This window comes from Pan paniscus, chromosome 7 (genome assembly GCF_029289425.2).
Source record: "Pan paniscus chromosome 7, NHGRI_mPanPan1-v2.0_pri, whole genome shotgun sequence".
NCBI lineage: Eukaryota > Metazoa > Chordata > Mammalia > Primates > Hominidae > Pan > Pan paniscus.
Genome location: NC_073256.2, coordinates 141409509 through 141428721, shown reverse-complemented (window position 1 = coordinate 141428721; position 19213 = coordinate 141409509). Strand labels below are relative to the sequence as shown.

Below are 19213 nucleotides of genomic sequence, written 5' to 3'. Positions count from 1 at the left end.
GAGTGGTACTTACCATCTTGCTCCTATTTGCACCTTGTTCTCATAGCTGAGATTAAAAAATTATGTTTCTGGCCGGGCACAGTGGCTCAAGCCTGTAATCCCAGCACTTCAGGAGGCCGAGGCAGGAGGATCATGAGATCAGGAGATTGAGACCATCCTGGCCAACACGGTGAAACCCCATCTCTACTAAAAATACAAAAATTAGCCGGGCATGGTGGTGTGTGCCTGTAGTCCCAGATACTCGGGAGGCTGAGGCAGAAGAATCATTGAACCCACAAGGCAGAGGTTGCAGTGAGCTGAGATCGTGCCACTGCACTCCAGTCTGGTGACCAAGCAAGACTCCTTCTCAAAAAAAAAAAAAATAGGACATTTCTGATTTTAGTGAAGAACTGAAGAAAACAGTCCTAGAAACTGGACAAAATTCCACCAGCAAAATCCTTGACTGTTCTCCCAGGCTATGTCTCCTACCTGTTCCCTTCTGTCACCAGTGGCTTCTCCGGGTGAGTGGTGGAGGCCATAGGAATGGGAACATCATGGGCCACATCCCCTTGCCCTTGGTGAAGCAGTGGAAGGGGGTCTTCTTCAGCTGATTCAGCTGACTTCTTACTCCCATGATGGGATCCTCCATCAATCAGGTTTCCAAAATTACCTGCAGAGACAGTAGCAAGGGGAAAGGGGTCAGGTGGTGGTAATCAGAATCAGTCTGCTTGCCATAAAGGATCCAAGCTCATGTTCTCCCACAGCAATAAGGTAAGCTCTCATTATGAAGGTAGAAAGAGCAATGATCAGACCAACAAGACTGACAATGACAATGAGCTATCATCTCTGTCTATCTTATTTTCTCTTTTGTAATAACTACACAAATGACAAATTAGAAAATACAATCAAGTAAAAAAAGAGTCATTAGAAATCACAAAACTGTTATAACCATTTTAAACATTATAGTGTATAACCTTGCACTGTCCCTGAGAACCTTGCACTATAGAGATGTTGGTAAAGAATCATAGATACGTCATTTTGTAACCTGCCTTTTTCACTAAATAAAATATCATGAACACCTTTCCAAACCTGCTTCTTCTGTAAGAGAAGACTTCTTGTCTAAATCCCCAATTAAGGGCGGGGGGGCGGGGGTGGGGGGAGAGAGAGAGAGAGAAGCAGAGTGGGGAGAGAGGGAAGGAAAACATCATTTTTCCCCTACAAATAGGGCAGCTTTTGTGCTATAAATATCTTTGTATAGGAATAGATATTCACTGCAGGCATACTGGTGTCATTGATCTTTCCATTTTGTAATCTAATTTCAAATGCTTTAAAAGATTTAGATGAACATTCCTCTCTTTTGGAAGGAGCTCCAAAGCTAGCCATATTACAGAGTTGGTTGACTGTTCAAATCAAGAAAGGTTCAGGATCAAAAGCCCATAATCACAAGGACCTCTTAGCTTGGGAAGCCTTCCTAACTTCTCCTTTCCTGACCCCTGCCTTTCCTCTCCAGGCAGGCCAGGTGTCACTACTCTGTCTCCCTGCAGTAGTCATTGGTGGTGCCCCACCCAGATCCTCTTTACCAGGAAGGAGCCCCCAAACCCCAGATACTGAGATCGCTGCTAATAGCTTCCAACAGCCACCTTCCGTGCAGAATTGCCTTCTACTAATGGAGTCTGCCTCTCCACGGAAGATTATAAGGCCCCCTTCTTGTGCCTGAAGCCACTCACAGCTTCGTGTGGGGATATAAAAGCCCAGCCCACATGCCTCAAAGTGGGGCCAAGTCTGTGATGCCACTTGCTTGAGAGCGCCTCACAGGATCAGGCTGTAGCTGGTCTCCCTGCCCTCAGAGACCTGCCCTATGCTCCGTCACCCACTTCTGAGAGCATGCCACCCAAACCTTACATGTATGAGAATCTTCCCAAGTTTCGTTTCTGGGAACCTAAGCTAAACAGGTCCCTAAAGTCACATCATGTTCCCATCATTCCTCTACCATCTTGTTTTCAAATAATTTACTTAGATGTCTGCAAATGTCTTGAGAATGAAAATAGTATCTTGCTAATTTTTGTGTCTCCACTGGTCATGGAATAAACACAGGGAGGGTCTTGATTCATATTTAGTGAATCAGTGACCTCAATGTGTTTCTATGTCCTTAAGAGTCTTTCTCCCAGTTCATTCCAGTTCATTCTTTTCTTCCCTTCTCCATTATTCTTACCTTAGGAATAATACTAAAATACCTGAGAGAGGCATAATAATATCCTAGAAAAAGAAGGAGACTTAGAGTTAGCAGGTTTTGTTTGAGTCCTCTTTTTAAAATTCACCAGCTATATAAGCTGAGGTGGTTATTTGACCTCTCTGGATATCCACTATGGCTGAAACCATTGAATTTGTGGTAAATCAATCACAAAGGCAGAGCATGAGAGCAGAGAAGCAGGATAATTAGATGAGGTTTTTAATAGCAAAACAGGGAAGAGAATTGAGACAGCTGGGAAGAGTGTGGCTAAAGGGATGAAACTTGTGGTCTGAGATGGACAGAGATGAAACTGAAACAGAAGAAAGGATTGGGTATCTTCATGAGTCAAAAGGAAGATATTATAGTAAGAGACATTGAGAAGAACGGAGGGCAGGGCCAGAGAATAGGCTATTGGAGAGAAGGTCAGAGGTGGGGACACTCCCATACGCAGCTCACTACCTCCCTGTGGATCCCAGTCCACTAAGGGAATTTACTGCCTATAGGCAAGTTCTTCCTTGGATAGACCCCAAATCATCCCATTTTTTCACGAATGACCATGTGTTCTTAGGCCCATCCTAGAGCCCCACATCATAAGTCTCCTTCCTCTTCTCTGGTCCTTTGATGCTTGAAGCCAGCTGCCAGGTCTCTCTCAGTCCCCACCCAAACCTCTCTTCTCAGAGCTAACCCTCCTGGGTCCCTCTGCCCTCTCTATAAAGATACATGTTCCCAAAATGTATCTCCATTTTCTCGTCATGCAGACAGGAGATTCTTTGTTAGGCTTCCAGCTGTACGGCTTAAAAGGGCTGTATTTCATCTCTATTTTTTTCTGCCTTGTTGAAAGAGAGCTTCCTGAATATAAATCATGACCTTCTGTGATGGAATGCTCTTTCTGGGAATGGCTTTCCCAGTTGCATAATAGCCCAAGAAGATTTGGAGAGTTACATAATAACATCTACTGTATGCATGGCACTTTGTATGCCTTAACTCCTTAAACTTTGCAACTCTATGAGGAATTCATTTCACAGATGAAGAAACCGAGACTCAGAGACATTAAGTGAACTCTGGGTAATGCAACCAGGATTAGGAATCCATGTCCGAATCTAAACCTACAGTCTTAATCACTTTTGTGAAGTATGAAAATAAATCTAGAGGTGGAGCAAGATGGCCAATAGAACCCTGAAGTGATCACCCCCTACAGAAAGACCAAATTAAACAACTCTTCATACAAAATAAGCACCTTCATAAGAACCAACAATCAGGTGAGTGATCACAGTACCTGGTTTTAACATCATATTAAGGAAAGAAGCACTGAAGAAAGTAGGAAAAACAGTCTTGAATTGCCTAAAGGTGATTCATTCTTCTCCATCCCCTAGCAGTGGCCAAATGGTGTGGAAAGAAAATCTGAGCACTTGGGGATGAAAAAAATGCAGTGATTGTGGGATTTTGCATTGGAATTCAGTGCTGCCTTGTCACAGTGGAAAGCAACACCAGGCAGAACTCAGCCGTCACCCAAGGAGGGAGCATCTAGACCAGACTTAGCCAGAAGCAAATCATCCATCCTAAGTTCCAGCAAGCTTTGCCACTGCAGGCTGAGGTGCTCTGTGGTCCTAAATAAACTTGAAAGGTAGTCTAGGCCACAAGGACTGCAATTTCTGGAAAAGTCCTGGTGCTATGCTGGGCTCAGAGACAGTGGACTTGGGGTGTACATGCCCTAGTGAGACATAAGCTGGGGCAGCCAAGGAATTTTCACTCTTCCCCCAACACTTCATAGCTCTAGGAGGGACTCCTTCCCTCTGCTTGAGGAGGGGAGAGAGGAGAGTAAAGATGACCTTGTCTTTCAACTTGGATACCAGCTCAGAATTAGCACCACACAGAGTTGTAAGATCCACATTTCAGGCCCTAGCCCACAGAAGACATTTCTTTTGTTTTGTTTTTGTTTTTGTTTTTGTTTTGAGATGGAGTCTCGCTCTGTGGCCCAGGCTAGAGTGTAGTGGCTTGATCTCAGCTGACTGAAACCTCTGCCTCCCGGGTTCAGGCAATTCTCCAGCCTCAGTCTCCCAAACAGCTGGCATTGCAGCCATGTGCCACCACACCTGGCTAATTTCTGACACCTGGCTAATTTTGTATTTTTAGCAGAGGCAGGGTTTCACCACGTTGGCCAGGCTGGTCTCAAACTCCTCACCTCAAGTGATCCACCTGGCTTGGCCTTCCAAAGTGCTGGGATTACAGGTGTGAGCCACCGTGCATGGCCCCCAGATGACATTTCTAAACACACCTTGGAGCAGAAGGGAACCCTCTGCCTTGAAAGGAAGAACCCAGTCCTAGCAGAATTAATCATCTGCAGACTAAAGAGCCTTTGGGCCTTGAATAATTAGCAGTGGTAGCCAGGCAGTACTCACCACCATCCTTGGGTGAAACTCAGCACCATGCTGGCTTCAGGTGTGACCCAACACATTCCCAGCTGTGTTAACTATGGGGAGAAACCCCTTCTGTTTGAGGAAAGGAGAGGAAAGAATAAAGGGGACTTTGTCTCACAGCTTAGATTCCAGCTTGGCCACAATGAAGTAGAATACCAAGCAGGCTCTCGGGGCCCCTGATTTCAGGCCTTCACTCTCCTAGACAGCATTTCTGGACCTGACTTGGGCCAGAGAGGAGCCCATTGTCACAAAGGGAGGGACCTAAGCCTGGATTCATCATAAGCAGACTAAAGAGCCCTTGGGCCTTGAGTGTACATTGCTAATCACCAGGCAGTACTTGTTGTGGGGCTAGGGCAGCAGTGGTCATGGGTAGAGACTCAGCTGCTTGAGAAAAGGAGAGAGAAGAGTGGAAAGAATGTTGTCTTGCAACTTGGATGCCAGCTCAGCTGCAGTAGAATAGAAAACCAGGTAGATTTCTAAGGTTTTAGATTCCAAGTCCTGGCTCCCAGATGACATCTCTGGACCCATCTGGGGCCGGGGTGAACTCATTGCCCTGAAGGAAAGGACAGGCACCTGGCTGGATTAACCACCTGCTGATGTACAGCCCTTGGTCCTTGAGTGAACACAGGCAGTAGCCAGACAGTGGTCACCATGGGCCTTAGGCGAGACCCAGGGATGTGCTGGCTTTGGGTCTGACCCAGCCCAGTCCCAGTGGTGGTAGCAACAGAAGTGCTTGTGTCACCCCTCCCCCAGCTCCAGGCAACTCAGTACAGAGAGAGAGAGAGAGTTTCCCTCTTTTTGAGGGAAACTAAGAGAACAAGTGTCTCTGCCTATTAATCAAGAGAATTCTTTTGGATCTTACCCAAGATCACCAAGGCAGTACCTCTACAACTCTGCAAGAGCCACAGTGTTACTAGGCTTGAAGTTCCCCCTAATTCAGATGCAACTGCAGTAACAAAAGGATTAGATCACAACTCCCAAGTCCCTTCAAATATCTAGAAAGCCTTCCAAAGAAGGATAGGCGCAAACAACCCCAGACTACAAATACTATAATAAATACCTAACTCTTCAATACCCAGACACCAAATAATATCCACAAGCATCAAGACCATCCAGGAAAACATGAGCTCACCAGGCAAACTAAATAAAGCACTAGTGACCAATTCCAGAAAGGCAGAGATATGTGAGCTTTCAGAGAAATCAAAATAGCTGTATAGAGGAAACTCAATAAAATTCAGGATAACACAGAGAAGCAATTCAGAATACCACCAGACAAATTTAACAAAGAGATTGAATAATTAGAAAGAATCAAGCAGAAATTCTGGAGCTAAAAAATGCAACCAACATACTGAAGAATACATCAGAGTCTCTTAACAGCAGAATTAAGCAGAAAGAATTAGTGAGCTTGAAGACAACCTATTTGAAAATACACAGAGGAAGCAAAAGAAAAAAAGAATAGAAAAGAATAAAACATGCCTATAAGATCTAGAAAATCGCCTCTAAAGGGCAAATCTGAGAATTATTGGCCTCAAAGAGGAGGTAGAGAGACAGAGATCAGGGTAGAAAGTTTATTCAAAGGGATAATAATAACAGAGAGCTTCCCAACCCTAGAGAAAGATTTCAATATTCAAGTACAAGGTTATAGAACACCAAGCAGATTTAATCCAAAGAAGACTACTTCAAGACATTTAATAATCAAAGTCCCAAAGCTCAAGGATAAAGAACCTAAAAGCAGCAAGAGAAAAGAAATAACATACAAAGAAGCTCCAATACATCTGTCAGGAGACTTCTCAGTGGAAACCTTACAGGCAAGGAGACAGTGACATGTCATATTCAAAGTGCTAAACAATAACAACAAAAACCCTTTTATCCTAGAATAGTATATTTAGCAAAAGTATTCTTTAAACATGAAGGAGAAATGAAGACTTTCACAGACAAATAAAAGCTGAGAGATTTCATCGACACTAGACCTATCCTAAAAGACATGCTAAAGGAAGTTTTTCAATTTGAAAGAAAAAGATGTTAATGAGCTACAAGAAATCATCTGAAGGTACAAAACTCACTGGTAATAGTAAGTACACAAAGAAACATAGAACATTATAACACTGTAATTGTGGTGTCTAAATTACTGTATCTTTAGTAGAAAACTAAAAGACGAACCTATCAAAAACAAATAACTACAACAACTTTAAGACATGGACAGTATACAACAAATACCTAAAAGTGAGTGGATGAAATTAAAGTGTAGAGTTTTTATTCATTTTCTCTTTGCTTTTTTTGCTTCTTTATACAACCAGCGTTATCATAAATTTAAAATATGGGTTACAAGATCGTATTTCAAGCCTTATGATAACCTCAAATCAAAAAACATACAACAGATGCACAAAAAATTAAAAGCAAGAAATTAAAACATGCCAGAGAAAATTGCCTTCACTAAAAGAAAGACAGGAAGGAAGAAAAGGAAGACCATGAAACAACCAGAAAACAAATAACAAAATAGCAGAAGTAAGTCCTTACGTATCAATAATAAAATTGAATGTAAGTGGATAAACTCTCTAATCAAAAAATATACAGTGGCAGAATAAATAAAAACACAAGGTCCAATGATCTGCTGCCTACAAGAAACACACTTCACTTATAAATACACATAGAGACTGAGAAAAATGAAAAAGGATATTCCATGTAAATGGAAACAAACAAAAAACAGGAGTAGATATAATTATATCACATAAAGTAGATTTCAAGATAAAAATTATGAAAAGAGACCAAGGAGTCATTTCAGCGGAGGATATAACAATTGAAAATACAAAGGCACCCAATGCTGAAGCACCCAGATTTATAAAGGAATTATTATTAGAGCTAAAAAGAAAGATAGACCGCAACACAATAATAGCTGGAGACTTCAATACCCTACTTTCAGCACTGGAAAAATCATCCAGACAGAAAATCAACAGAAAAACATTGGACTTAATCTGCACCATGGAACAAATGGACGTAATAGATATTTATAGGACATTTCTTCTAATGGCTATAGAATACACATTCTTCTCAGCACATGGATCATTCTCAAGGACAGACCATATGTTAAGGCCACAAAACAAGTCTTTAAAAATTCAAAACAATTAAAATTATATCAAGTATATTCTCTGATTACAATGGAATAAGACTAGAAATCAATAACGTGAGAAATTTTGGAAATTATATGAGCACATATAAACAATATATTCCTGAATGCCAGTGGGTCAATAAAGAAATTAAGAAGGAAATTTAAAAATTTCTTGAAACAAATAATGGAAACACAACATACCAAAACCCATAAGATACAGCAAAAGCAGTACTAAGAGGAATGTTTATAGCAATAAGCACCTACATCAAAAAACTAGAAAAACATCAAATAAACAACCTAACGATGCATCTTAAAGAGTTGAAAAAGCAAGAGCAAACAAACTCAAAATTAGTATAAGGAAAGAAATACAGAGCAGAGCAGAACTAAATGAAATCTAAACAACAACATAAAAACAATACAAAAGATCAACAAAATGAAAAATTGGTTTTTTGAAAAGATAAAATTGACAATCCTGTAGCCAGACTAAAAAAAAAGAGAAGACCCAAATAAATAAAATCAGAGATAAAAAGGAGACATTACAACACATATTGCAAAAATTCAAAGGATCATTAGAGACTGCTATGAACAACTATGTGCCAATACATTGGAAAACCTAGAAGAAATGGATAAATTCTTAGACATAAACAACCTACCAAGATTGAATCATAAAGAAATGCAAAACCTGAAGTGGCCAGTATTAAGTAATGTGATCAAAATCATAATAAAAAGTCTCCTCACAAAGAAAAGTCCAGGACCCCATGGCTTCAGTGCTGAAATTCACCAAACATTTAAAGAAAAACACAAGTTTTTTCAAGATGGTGGACTGAAGGCATGGTTACCATGACTCTCCCACTTGGAAAGACAAAATAGTGTGTAGAGATTCATGCTGTGAGCTTTTTTTCAAGAAACAATGCAGGAACTTCACAGGAAAACTTTCTGAAAGAAACTACAGACCCTCTGAAAGAAGCAGTGGGCTGCAGCCTAAACTGTGAGCCAGGCAGGATATTTTAAGTCCCCAGACTGTGAGAAGGAGATAAATTGCCTCTGGGATATACACTCCCACCAGAGAATCTCACAATCCAGGCCATGGAGGAAGACCTTAACCCTAACAAGTGCTAACTTATTTAGGGAGCAAAGAGAAACATAAAAGTAGAAGCAGCCACAAGTTATGCATACATTCCCAATCTCCAGTACAGATGGAGGGAAGCCATTCCTGATCCTACCTCACAGGGGACCTTGTAGAAGCCTGCCAGCTAACTCAGGTGATGGTTGCAGGTTTACAGAAGCCCCCAACTGAGAGGTACAAAGTAATCTCAAGTGGGGACAAACTCCCTTGGCCAGAACTGGGAGACAAGTGGGAAACCTGTTGCAGCCACAAGTGCTAGAGCTGGGAGCCTGGGTTTTGTGGATGAACTGGGAGGTGTGTGGCCTGCAAGCTGCAGTTGCTCTCTCCACCAGGGAAGGCTTATGACCTGGGGCAGTTGTAAGTTCTGAGCAGAGACTGCCTGGCATTTAGCTAGCTGCTGCTGGTGGAATACCATGGGTGAAAGATCTGTCTCGCCAATGTGTGGGAGCTGGGTGGGGCTTACTGCTGCATGCTACCCCCCACTCCTTCTCTGGACTCTTCCATACAGAAAAGGCAGCTGTGCTCTTTCTTGAAACATTGCCCCAGTGGTCAGAGAACTGTTTCCCTAACTCCCCATTGGAGCTGCTGCTTGCCCTGCATGTGAAGAGCCAGAGCATGGACTTGAGAGACCCAGACCCAGACCCCACCTGTCTTTGAGCCTCCACCCACACTGGTAACGTAACACAAAGGACAAAATTTGGAAGCTCTGTGGTTCCACTCATTGCCTGAGATGCCAGAGTACCTCCTCTGGGCAGCATAAGGCAAGCACAAATCCCACCACCACCACTGCAGCTGATACCTTTTTGCAAGCACCACCTCCTGGCTGGAGGCCAACCGACACAGTCTATTACAGCACCTTCAGGTAGAATAACAGCATCCAGGAAGGAGAAAACTTGTGCATGGCCTTAACTAACAGCATTGCTGAGCACCCTGGATAAACAGGAGGTCCTAAGTCTGCCTACATGATCAGCTCATTACTACTACAACCTGCATTTGAGAAAGCCAACACACTAAGGCTATTTATAATTAGAGAATCTCACAGAGTCTACATCACTCCCCTGACCACCCTCATTAGAACTGGTACTGGTAGCCACTGCTGGGAGACTTGAGGACAGACCACATCACTGGATCATTTGTAGGCATTTTCACAAACAAGCCTGGATTGTGGCAGCCCCTCTGGGTGGCTAGACCCAGAAGAACAGCAACATTTACTGTAGTTTGGCTCTCAGGGACTCCTACTCTGAGGGAAAGGGGCAGTGCATCATATTAAGGGAGCACCCTGTGGGACAAAAAAATCCACATAGCAGGCCTTGAGTCCCAGAACTTTCTGCTGGTGGGAAGTTTCTTTTAACAGAGGCACAGCTGCAGTGCTGGGCTCAGCAGGAAAGTCTGTAACTCTACCCCAAAACAGTCAGGCAGCCCTGGTGCTCATCAAATAAACATTTGGTCTTGGATATACATTCTTCTTATCAGCACAGGGAACATTCTCCAAGATAGACGATATGATAGGACACAAAACAAATCTCAAACTTTTTAAAAATTGAAATCATATCAAGTATCTTCTCAGACCACAGAATAAAACTAGATATCAATTCCAAAAGGAATCCTCAAGACTAAAAATACATGGAAATTAGTCTGCTCCTGAATGATTTTTGGTTTAACAATGAAATCAAGATGGAAATTTTAAAATTCTTTGAAATAAATGATAATAGTGACACAACTTATCAAAACTTCTCAGATACAGCAGAAGCAGTGCTAAGAGGAAGGACTAAATGCCTACATCAAAAAGTCTGATAGATCACAAATTGACAACCCAATGTCGCACCTCAAGGAACTAGAAAAATAGGAAAAAAACAAAACTCAAAGAGTTAGCAGAAGAAAAGAAATAACAAAGATCAAAGCAAAACTAAATGAAATTGAAACCAAAAATATACAAGATCAATGAAACAAAAAATTGGTTCTTTAAATAGATAAGCAAAATCAATAGACCATTATCTATATTAACCAAGAAAAGAAGAAGATGGAAGATGCAAATAATCTCAATTAGAAATTAAAATGGAGACATTACCACTGATACAACAAAAATACAAAAGATCATTCAAGACTACTATGAACACTTCTATGCACACAAACTAGAAAATCTAGAGGAAATGGATAAATTCCTGGAAATATACAACATTCCTAGATTAAGAAAGGAAGAAATAGAAACCCTGAAGAGACCAATAACAAGCAGTGAGATTGAGTCAGCAATGTAAAAAAAATTGCCAACAACAAAAAAATCCTAGGGCCAGATGGATTCACAGCTGAATTCTACCAGACGTTCATAAAAGAGTTAGTACCAATTCTACTGAAACTATTCCAAAAGATTGAGAAAGAGGGAATTATTTCAAACTCATTCTATGAAGCCAATATCACCCTGATTCCAAAACCAGGAAAGGACATAACAAAAAGAGAAAACTATAGACCAATATCCCTGATAAACACAGATGCAAAAATCTTCAACAAAATACTAGCAAACCAAATCCAACAGCACATCAAAAAGAAAATACACCGTGATCAAGTGCATTACATTCCAGGGATGCGGGGATGGTTTAACGTATGAAAGTCAATATAAGTGATACATCAAATAAACAGAATTAAAAACCATATGATCATCTCAAAAGATGCAGCAAAAGCATTCAATAAAATACAGCATCATTTTATGATTTTAAAAAAACCCTCAAAAAAGTAGGCATGGAAGGGACGTATCTCAAAATAATAAAAGCCCTATATGAAAAACCCTCAGCCAATATTATATTGAATGGGGAAAAGTTGAAAGCATTTCCCCTAAGAACTGGAACAAGATAAGGAAGCCCACTTTCACCACTTCTATGCAACTTAATACTGGAAGTCCTAACCAGAGCAATCAGGCAAGAGAAAGAAATAAAGGACATTCAAATTGGAAAAGAAGAAGTCAAACTATTGCAGTTTGCTAATGATATGATGATATACCTAGAAAACCCTAAAGACTCCTCGACTTGATAAACAAATTCATCAAAATCTCAGGTTACAAATCAATGTACACACATCAGTAGCACTGCTATATACCAACAACTTCCAAGTTGAGAATCAAATCAAGAACACAATCCCTTTTACAATAGCTGCAAAAAAGAAAAAAAAACTAGGAATATACTTAACCAAGGAGGTGCAATATCTCTGCAAGGAGAACTACAAAACACTGCTGAAAGAAATCATAGATGACACAAATGGAAACACATCTCATGCTCATGGATTAGAAAAATCAGTGTTGTGAAAATGACCATACTTCTCAAAGCAATCTACAAATTCAATGCAGTTCCTATCAAAATACCAACATCATTTTTCACAGAATTAGAAACAATCCTAAAATTCATGTAAAACCAAAAAAAGAGCACAAATAGCCAAAGCAATCCTAAGCAAAAAGAACAAATCTGGAAGCATCACATTACCTGACTTCAAGTTATACTGCAAGGATATAGTTACTAAAACAGCATGGTATTGGTATAAAAGCAGATACATAGACCAATAGAACAGAACAGAGAACCCAGAAATAAAGCCAATACTTACAACCAACTGAATTTTGACAAAGCATACAAAACATTAATTTGGAGAAAGAACACCCTATTTAATAAATGGTGCTAGGAAAACTGGATAGCCACACGTAGAAGAATAAAACTGGATCTGTATCGTATACAAAAATCAACTCAAGATGGATCAAGGACTTAAATCTAAGACCAGAAACCACAAAATTCCTAGAAGAAAACATAGAACAATCTATTCACGACACAGTCCTAAGAAAAGAATTTATAACTAAGACCCCAAAAGCAAACACAACAAAAACAAACATAAATAAGTGGGACCTAATTAAACTAAAAAGCTTCCACACAGCAAAAGAAATAATCAGAGTAAACAGACAACCCATAGAATGGGAGAAAACCTTTGCAAACTATGCATCCAACAAAGGACTAATATCCAGAATACCAGGAACTCAAACAAATCAGCAAGAAAACAGATCTCATCAAAAAGTTGGCAAATGACATAAATAGACATTTCTCAAAAGAAGATAATACAAATGGCCAATAAACATATGAAAAAAATGCTCAACATCACTAATGATTAGGGAAATGCAAATTAAAACCACAGTGAGATACCATCCTACCCCAGCCAGAAGGGCCATTATTAAAAAGTCAAAAAACAATAGATGTTGGCGTGAATGTGGTGAAAAGAGAATGCTTACAGACTGCTGGTGGGAATGTAAATCAGTACAATCTCTATGGAAAACTATATGATGATTTCTTTTTATTTTATTTTGTTTTTTTGAGGCAGAGTCTCCTCTGCCACCCAGGCTGGAGTGCAGTGGTGCTATCTCGGCTCACTGCAAGATCCGCCTCCTGGGCTCACACCATTCTCCTGCCTCAGCCTCCCAAGTAGCTGGGACTACAGTCACCCACCACCACACCCAGCTAATTTTTTGTATTTTTAGTAGAGACAGGGTTTCACCATGTTAGCCAGGATGATCTCGATCTCCTGACCTCGTGATCCGCCCACCTCGGCCTCACAAAGTGCTGGGATTACAGGCATGAGCCACCGCGCCCAGCCGGTGATTTCTTAAAGAACTAAAAGTAGATCTACCATTCAATCCAGCAATCCTACTACTGGTTATCTACCCAAAGGAAAAAAGGTCATTATATCATAAAGACTCCTGCATGTTTATGTTTGTTGCAGCACAATTCACAATTGCAAAGATATGGAACTAACCTTAATGCCCATTGACTAATGAGTAGATAAAGAAAATGTGGTATATACACACCATGGAATACTACTTAGCCATAAAAAAGAATAAAATAATGTCTTTTGCAGCAAACTTGGATGGAGCTGGAGGTCATTATTCTAAGTGAAGTAACTCAGGAATGGAAAACCAAATACCATATGTTCTCACTTATAAGCAGGAGCTAAGCTATGGGTATGAAAAGTCATACAGAGTGGTATAATGGACTTTGGAGACTCAGAAGGAAGAGGTATGAGAGGACAAAGGATAAAAAACTATATACTGGGTACAATGTACACTGCTTGGGTGACAGGTGCAGTAAAATCCTAGACTTCATCATGGACTTCACCAAGGATGAATACAATTCATCCACGTTACCGAAAACTATTTGTATTACAAAAGCTACTGATATTTTAAAAATATTTTTAAAAAAGAATTCCAATACAAAAAAATGGAAGAGGAGGGAATACTTCCAAACTCATTCTACAAGGCCAGTATTACCCTGAAACCAAAACCATACAAAGACACAAAAAAGAAAATTACAGGCCAATATCCCTGATCAACACTGATGCAAAAATCCTCAACAAAATACTAGCAAACCAAATTCAACAACACATTACAAATATCATTCATCATGACCAAGTGGGATTTGTACCAAGGATGCAAAGATAGTTCAATGTACGCAAATCAATATGATACATCACGTCAACAGAATGGACAAAAACCATATGATCATTCCAATTTATGCTGAAAAAGCATTTGATAAAATTTAACATCCGTTCATGATTAAAAAACTCTCAAAACACTAAGTACAGAAGGAACATACCTCAATACAATAAAAGCGATATATGACAGACCCACAGCTAGTTTCACACCAAATGGAAAAAAAACTGAAAGCCTTTCCTTTAAGATCTGGAAGAAGAAAAAGATGCCCACTTTCATCCCTATTACTGAACATAATACTGGGAGTCCTAGAGACAGAAATCAGACAACAGAAAGAAACAAAGGGCATCCAAATAGGAAATGAAGTAGTCAAATAATCCTTGTTTGCAGATGATATGATCTTATATTTGGAAAAACCTAAATATTCCACCAAAAACCTGTTAGAACTGATAAACAAATTCAGTAAAGTTGCAGGATGCAAAATCAACATTTAAAAATTAGTAGCATTTCTATATGCCAACAGTGAACAATGTGAAAAGGAAATCAAGAAAGTAATCCCATTTACAATAGCCACAAATAAAATAAAATACCTAGAAATAAACTTAATCAAAGAAGTGAAAGATCTCCACAACGAAAACTATAAAACACTGGTTAAAGAAATTGAAGAGGACACAAAAAAATAGAGACATATTCCATGTTCATGGATTGGAAGAATCAGTATTGTTAAAACATCCACACTACCCAAAGCAATCTGCAGATTCAATGCAATCTCTATCAAAATACCAATGACATTCTTCATAGAAATAGAAAAAAATTCTAAAGTTTACATGGAACCACAAGAGACGCAGAATAGCCAAAGCTATTCTAAGCAAAAAGAACAAAACTGGAGGAATCATATTACCTGATTTCAAATTATGCTACAGAGCTATAGTAACCACAACAGTGTGGTACTGGCATAACAACAGACACATGGACAATGGAACAGAATAGAGAACCCAGAAATAAATCTATTCATCTATACTGAACTCTTTTTTTTTTTTTTTTTTTTTTTGAGACATGCTGTCTGGTTTTTTTGAGTTGCGCTCTGTCACCCAGGCTGGAGTGCAGTGGCGCAATCTCAGCTCACTGCAACCTCTGCCTCCCGGGTTCAAGTGATTCTCCTGCCTCAGCCTCCCAAGTCACTGGGATTACAGGCACACACCACCACGCCCGGCTAATTTTTGTATTTTTACTAGAGATGGGATTTCACCATGGTCTCGAACTCCTGACCTCGTGATCCGCCTGCTTCAGCCTCCCAAAGTGCTGGGATTACAGGTGTGAGCCACCGCACCCAGCCAGTGAACTCATTTTTTACAAAAGTATCGAGAACATGTGTTGGGAAAAGGACAGTCTCTTCAATAAATGGTGCTGGGAAAACTGGATAGCCATATAAAGAAGAATGAAACTAGACCCCTATGTTCCACCATATACAAAAACCAAATCAAAATGGATTAAAGACTTAAATCTAAGTCCTCAAACTATAAGCTACTACAAGAAAACATTGGGAAAACTCTCCAGGGCATTGATCTGGGCAAAGATTTCTTGAGTAATACACCACAAGCATATGCAACCAAAACAAAAATGGACAAATGGGATCACATCGAGTTAAAAAGCTGATGTACATCAAAGGAAACAATTCATAAAGTGAGGAGACAATCCACAGAACAGGAGAAAATATCTGCATCCTATCTATCTGACAAGGGATTAATAACCAGAAGCTATAAGGAGCTCTAACAACTGTATAGGAAAAAAAAATCCAATAATCTGATTTTAAAATAGGTGAAAGATCTGAATAGCCATTTCTCAGAAAAAGACATACAAATGGCAAACAAGCATATGAAAAGGCGCTTAGCATCATTAACCATCAGAGAAACATAAATCAAACTTCAATGATATATCATTTCACCCCAGTTAAAATGGCTTGTCTCCAAATAACAGGCTAATAACAAATGCTGGTGAGGATGTGGAGAAAAGCGAACCCTCATACACTGTTGATGGGAATGCAAATTAGTACAATCACTATGGAGAACAGTTTGACAGTTCCTCAGAAAACTAAAAATAGAACTACCATATGAGCCAGCAATCCCACTGTTGGGTGTATATCCAAAAGAAAGGAAGTCAGTATATCGAAGAGATGTCTGCACTCCTATGTCTGTTACAGCACTATTTACAATAGCTAAGATTTGGAAGCAACCTAAATGTCCATCAACAGATGAATAGATAAAGAAAATGTGATACAGATACACAATGGAGTACTATTCATCCATGAAAAAGAATGAGAACCTGTCATTTCCAGCAACATGGATGGAACTGTAGGTTATCATGTTAAGTGAAACGAGCCAGGCACAGAAAGACAAACTTCACATGTTCTCACTTATCTGGTGGAGAAGCTAAAAATTAAAACAATTAAACTCATTGAGATAGAGAGTGAAATGATGGTTACCAAAGGCTGGGAAGGGTAGTGGGAGGCAGGGGAGAAGTGCAGATGGTTAATGGGTACAAAAATATAGTTCAATAGAATAAGACCTAGTATTTGATAGCACAACAGGGTGAGTACAGTCAACAACAACTTATTGTACGTTTTTAAGTAACTAAAACAGTGTAATACGGATTGTTGGTAACCAAAGAAAGGATAAATGATTGAGGTGATAGATGCCCTATATACCCTAGTGGGATTTTTACATATTGTATACCTATATCAAAATCTCATGTACCCCATAAATATATACACCTACTGTGTACCCACAAAACTTCAAATTTAAATTTAAAAGAAAATAAATCTATCCCTTATATATTGACAATAGAGTAGACAAGGAATTGTTCATCTCATTCTGAGATGCAAACCTCCACCAGAGTGCTATTATCTTCATGTAAGGCACTAACTCATTTATTCAAGAAATAGATACTAAATCCATGTTATGTGCCTGGCACTGTGCTTATCTATACTTACCAATAGAAACTTCAAAGCTGATGGGTTTATCTCCAATCTTCCGGTCAATCATGGTAGCTTCAAAAAATGCTCCAAAGAGTAAAAATTCCTCATTTTTTTCTGGTATAATCTACAGAAAGAAAACAAAATTATTAGGCAGAACTGGCTTTTTCTCTCATTAGGAAGCTGACTTTGTGATGCTGGCCTCATTCAGCATAATTTATAAACATTTGGGTCTCTGTTTCAGCCTGAAATGGCACAGCGTTTCCCCCCAAATAAGACATGTATGAATCAGGATCTGCAAACTGCAGATCCAAATTTAGTCATTCATCTAGAATGATGCAGTCTCAACCTTCTGAGCTTCTACCTTAAAACAAAACTCCTTTTATTTTAACAAATAAACTTGGTGTGTGTATCTTTCTAGGATGCTGCTGGTGAAACACGGGTTTGGAATTACCTTCTGGAGATTGGGGTTTCAGAAAACAGAAAATCAAAGACAAGAAACAGAATTACAGTATAAAATCCTTAGATTTGAGCACAACTTTATGGCTTACACAGGGTAGTCAGATAAGTTATTTGTTCCTCCTTGCAACCTTAAGAGGTCAAAATTTGGATCATTCCCATTTAACAGATAAGGAAACTGAGGGAACTAAAGCTTGAGGTTGTCAAGTAACTTTCCCAAGTATACTCACCATAGACCCAGTGCTCTTTGAACTTGAACATGTATTCACCGAATGCATTAACACTGACCAGAATCAAACTTTACTTCCCCAAATAAGCAAGCCCAGATAAAAACAAATAGCAGATTAGTCACATGTGCAAGCATTGGGCAATCATATGTATCCAGGGTGGGCTACATGCACTGTGGTTGCTGCTGTGAAGGGTACACAGGTCCCAGAATCACAGGTGCCTTCATATTAAAAAGGACCTTCGAGTTCATCTACTCCAACTTCCACATTTTACCTGAATAAACTAATGCTCAGAGATACTAAGCAGCTTCCCAAGGTCAAACACAGCAAATTAAAGTCAGCCAAGACTCAAGGCCTGGTTTCCAACAAGGCTGCCTTCTCAAGGAGTCCACAGTCTGGAAGACTAGACTATAACAAGTCATAAGACAGGAGTCATCACAAGGGAATACACAATTATTTGCAAATGACTCTTATTGACAAGGAAAAGGCTGATGCTTCAGGGAACAGATGTTGCTAGACCCACTGACACAGCATTACATTTCTGAGCTAAGAGGCTGAGTCAACTGGACCCATACATTCTGTGCTTCCTGGTTTTGCAATTGGATTGATTGAACTCTGCAGAAACAGCCATAAGGACAATCTAAGGAAATAAAGCAATTGTGGCCCCGGGGATCAAGAGCTCCATTGAGTTGAGAGTCCTAGACAGCTGCCTCAGAGAACCAAAGGGTTTCCACATCATTAGGTGAAGGATACTCCCTTCTTTCATACAGAAGCTGCTGTGGTGCCAGTCTTCCTAGGAAATGTTCCTAGTGACCAGAAAATGTCGAACAGGGTGAGGCTCAGTGCTGGATCTTAGTCACTGAGCATACCCTCCTCCTACCACTCTATCCACTGACTATTAACTAGCCTCCTATCTCACCTTCCTGAGGCTGAGTTTACTCTCTAGGAGGAGGTTAAAAACCACAGAGAGAAGCTGGGTGTGGCGGCCTGTAGTGTCAGCTACTCGGAAGGCTGTGGTGGGAAGATCGTTTGAGCCCATGAGTTTGAGACCAGCCTGGGTAACATAGCAAGACTCTGTCGCTAAAAATAAAAACCACAAAACAAGGAATTACTAAGAGACCTGGAGGGAATGTAGGCCATGTAGCCCAGAGAAGAATTTCAGGATCCAGAGTCAGACAAACAAACCCTTCCTCAAATCTCAACCCTTCCATTCCGAGGCTGATTGACTTTAAGCAAATCATGTCTATTC

General features: G+C 40.0%; 1 protein-coding gene across 1 annotated transcript in view; it reads right to left on the bottom strand.

Annotated features, from left to right (window-relative positions):
• FER1L6 (fer-1 like family member 6) overlaps positions 1 to 19213 on the bottom strand; it is a 207098-nt gene that overhangs the window by 118208 nt on the left and 69677 nt on the right. The window contains exons 13-14 of the mRNA XM_008973935.4: positions 17297 to 17405; positions 469 to 649 (exon numbers count right to left, since the gene is read on the bottom strand). Coding sequence (XP_008972183.3) covers positions 469 to 649; positions 17297 to 17405 — 290 coding nt within the window. The remainder of the gene's footprint in view (positions 1 to 468; positions 650 to 17296; positions 17406 to 19213) is intronic.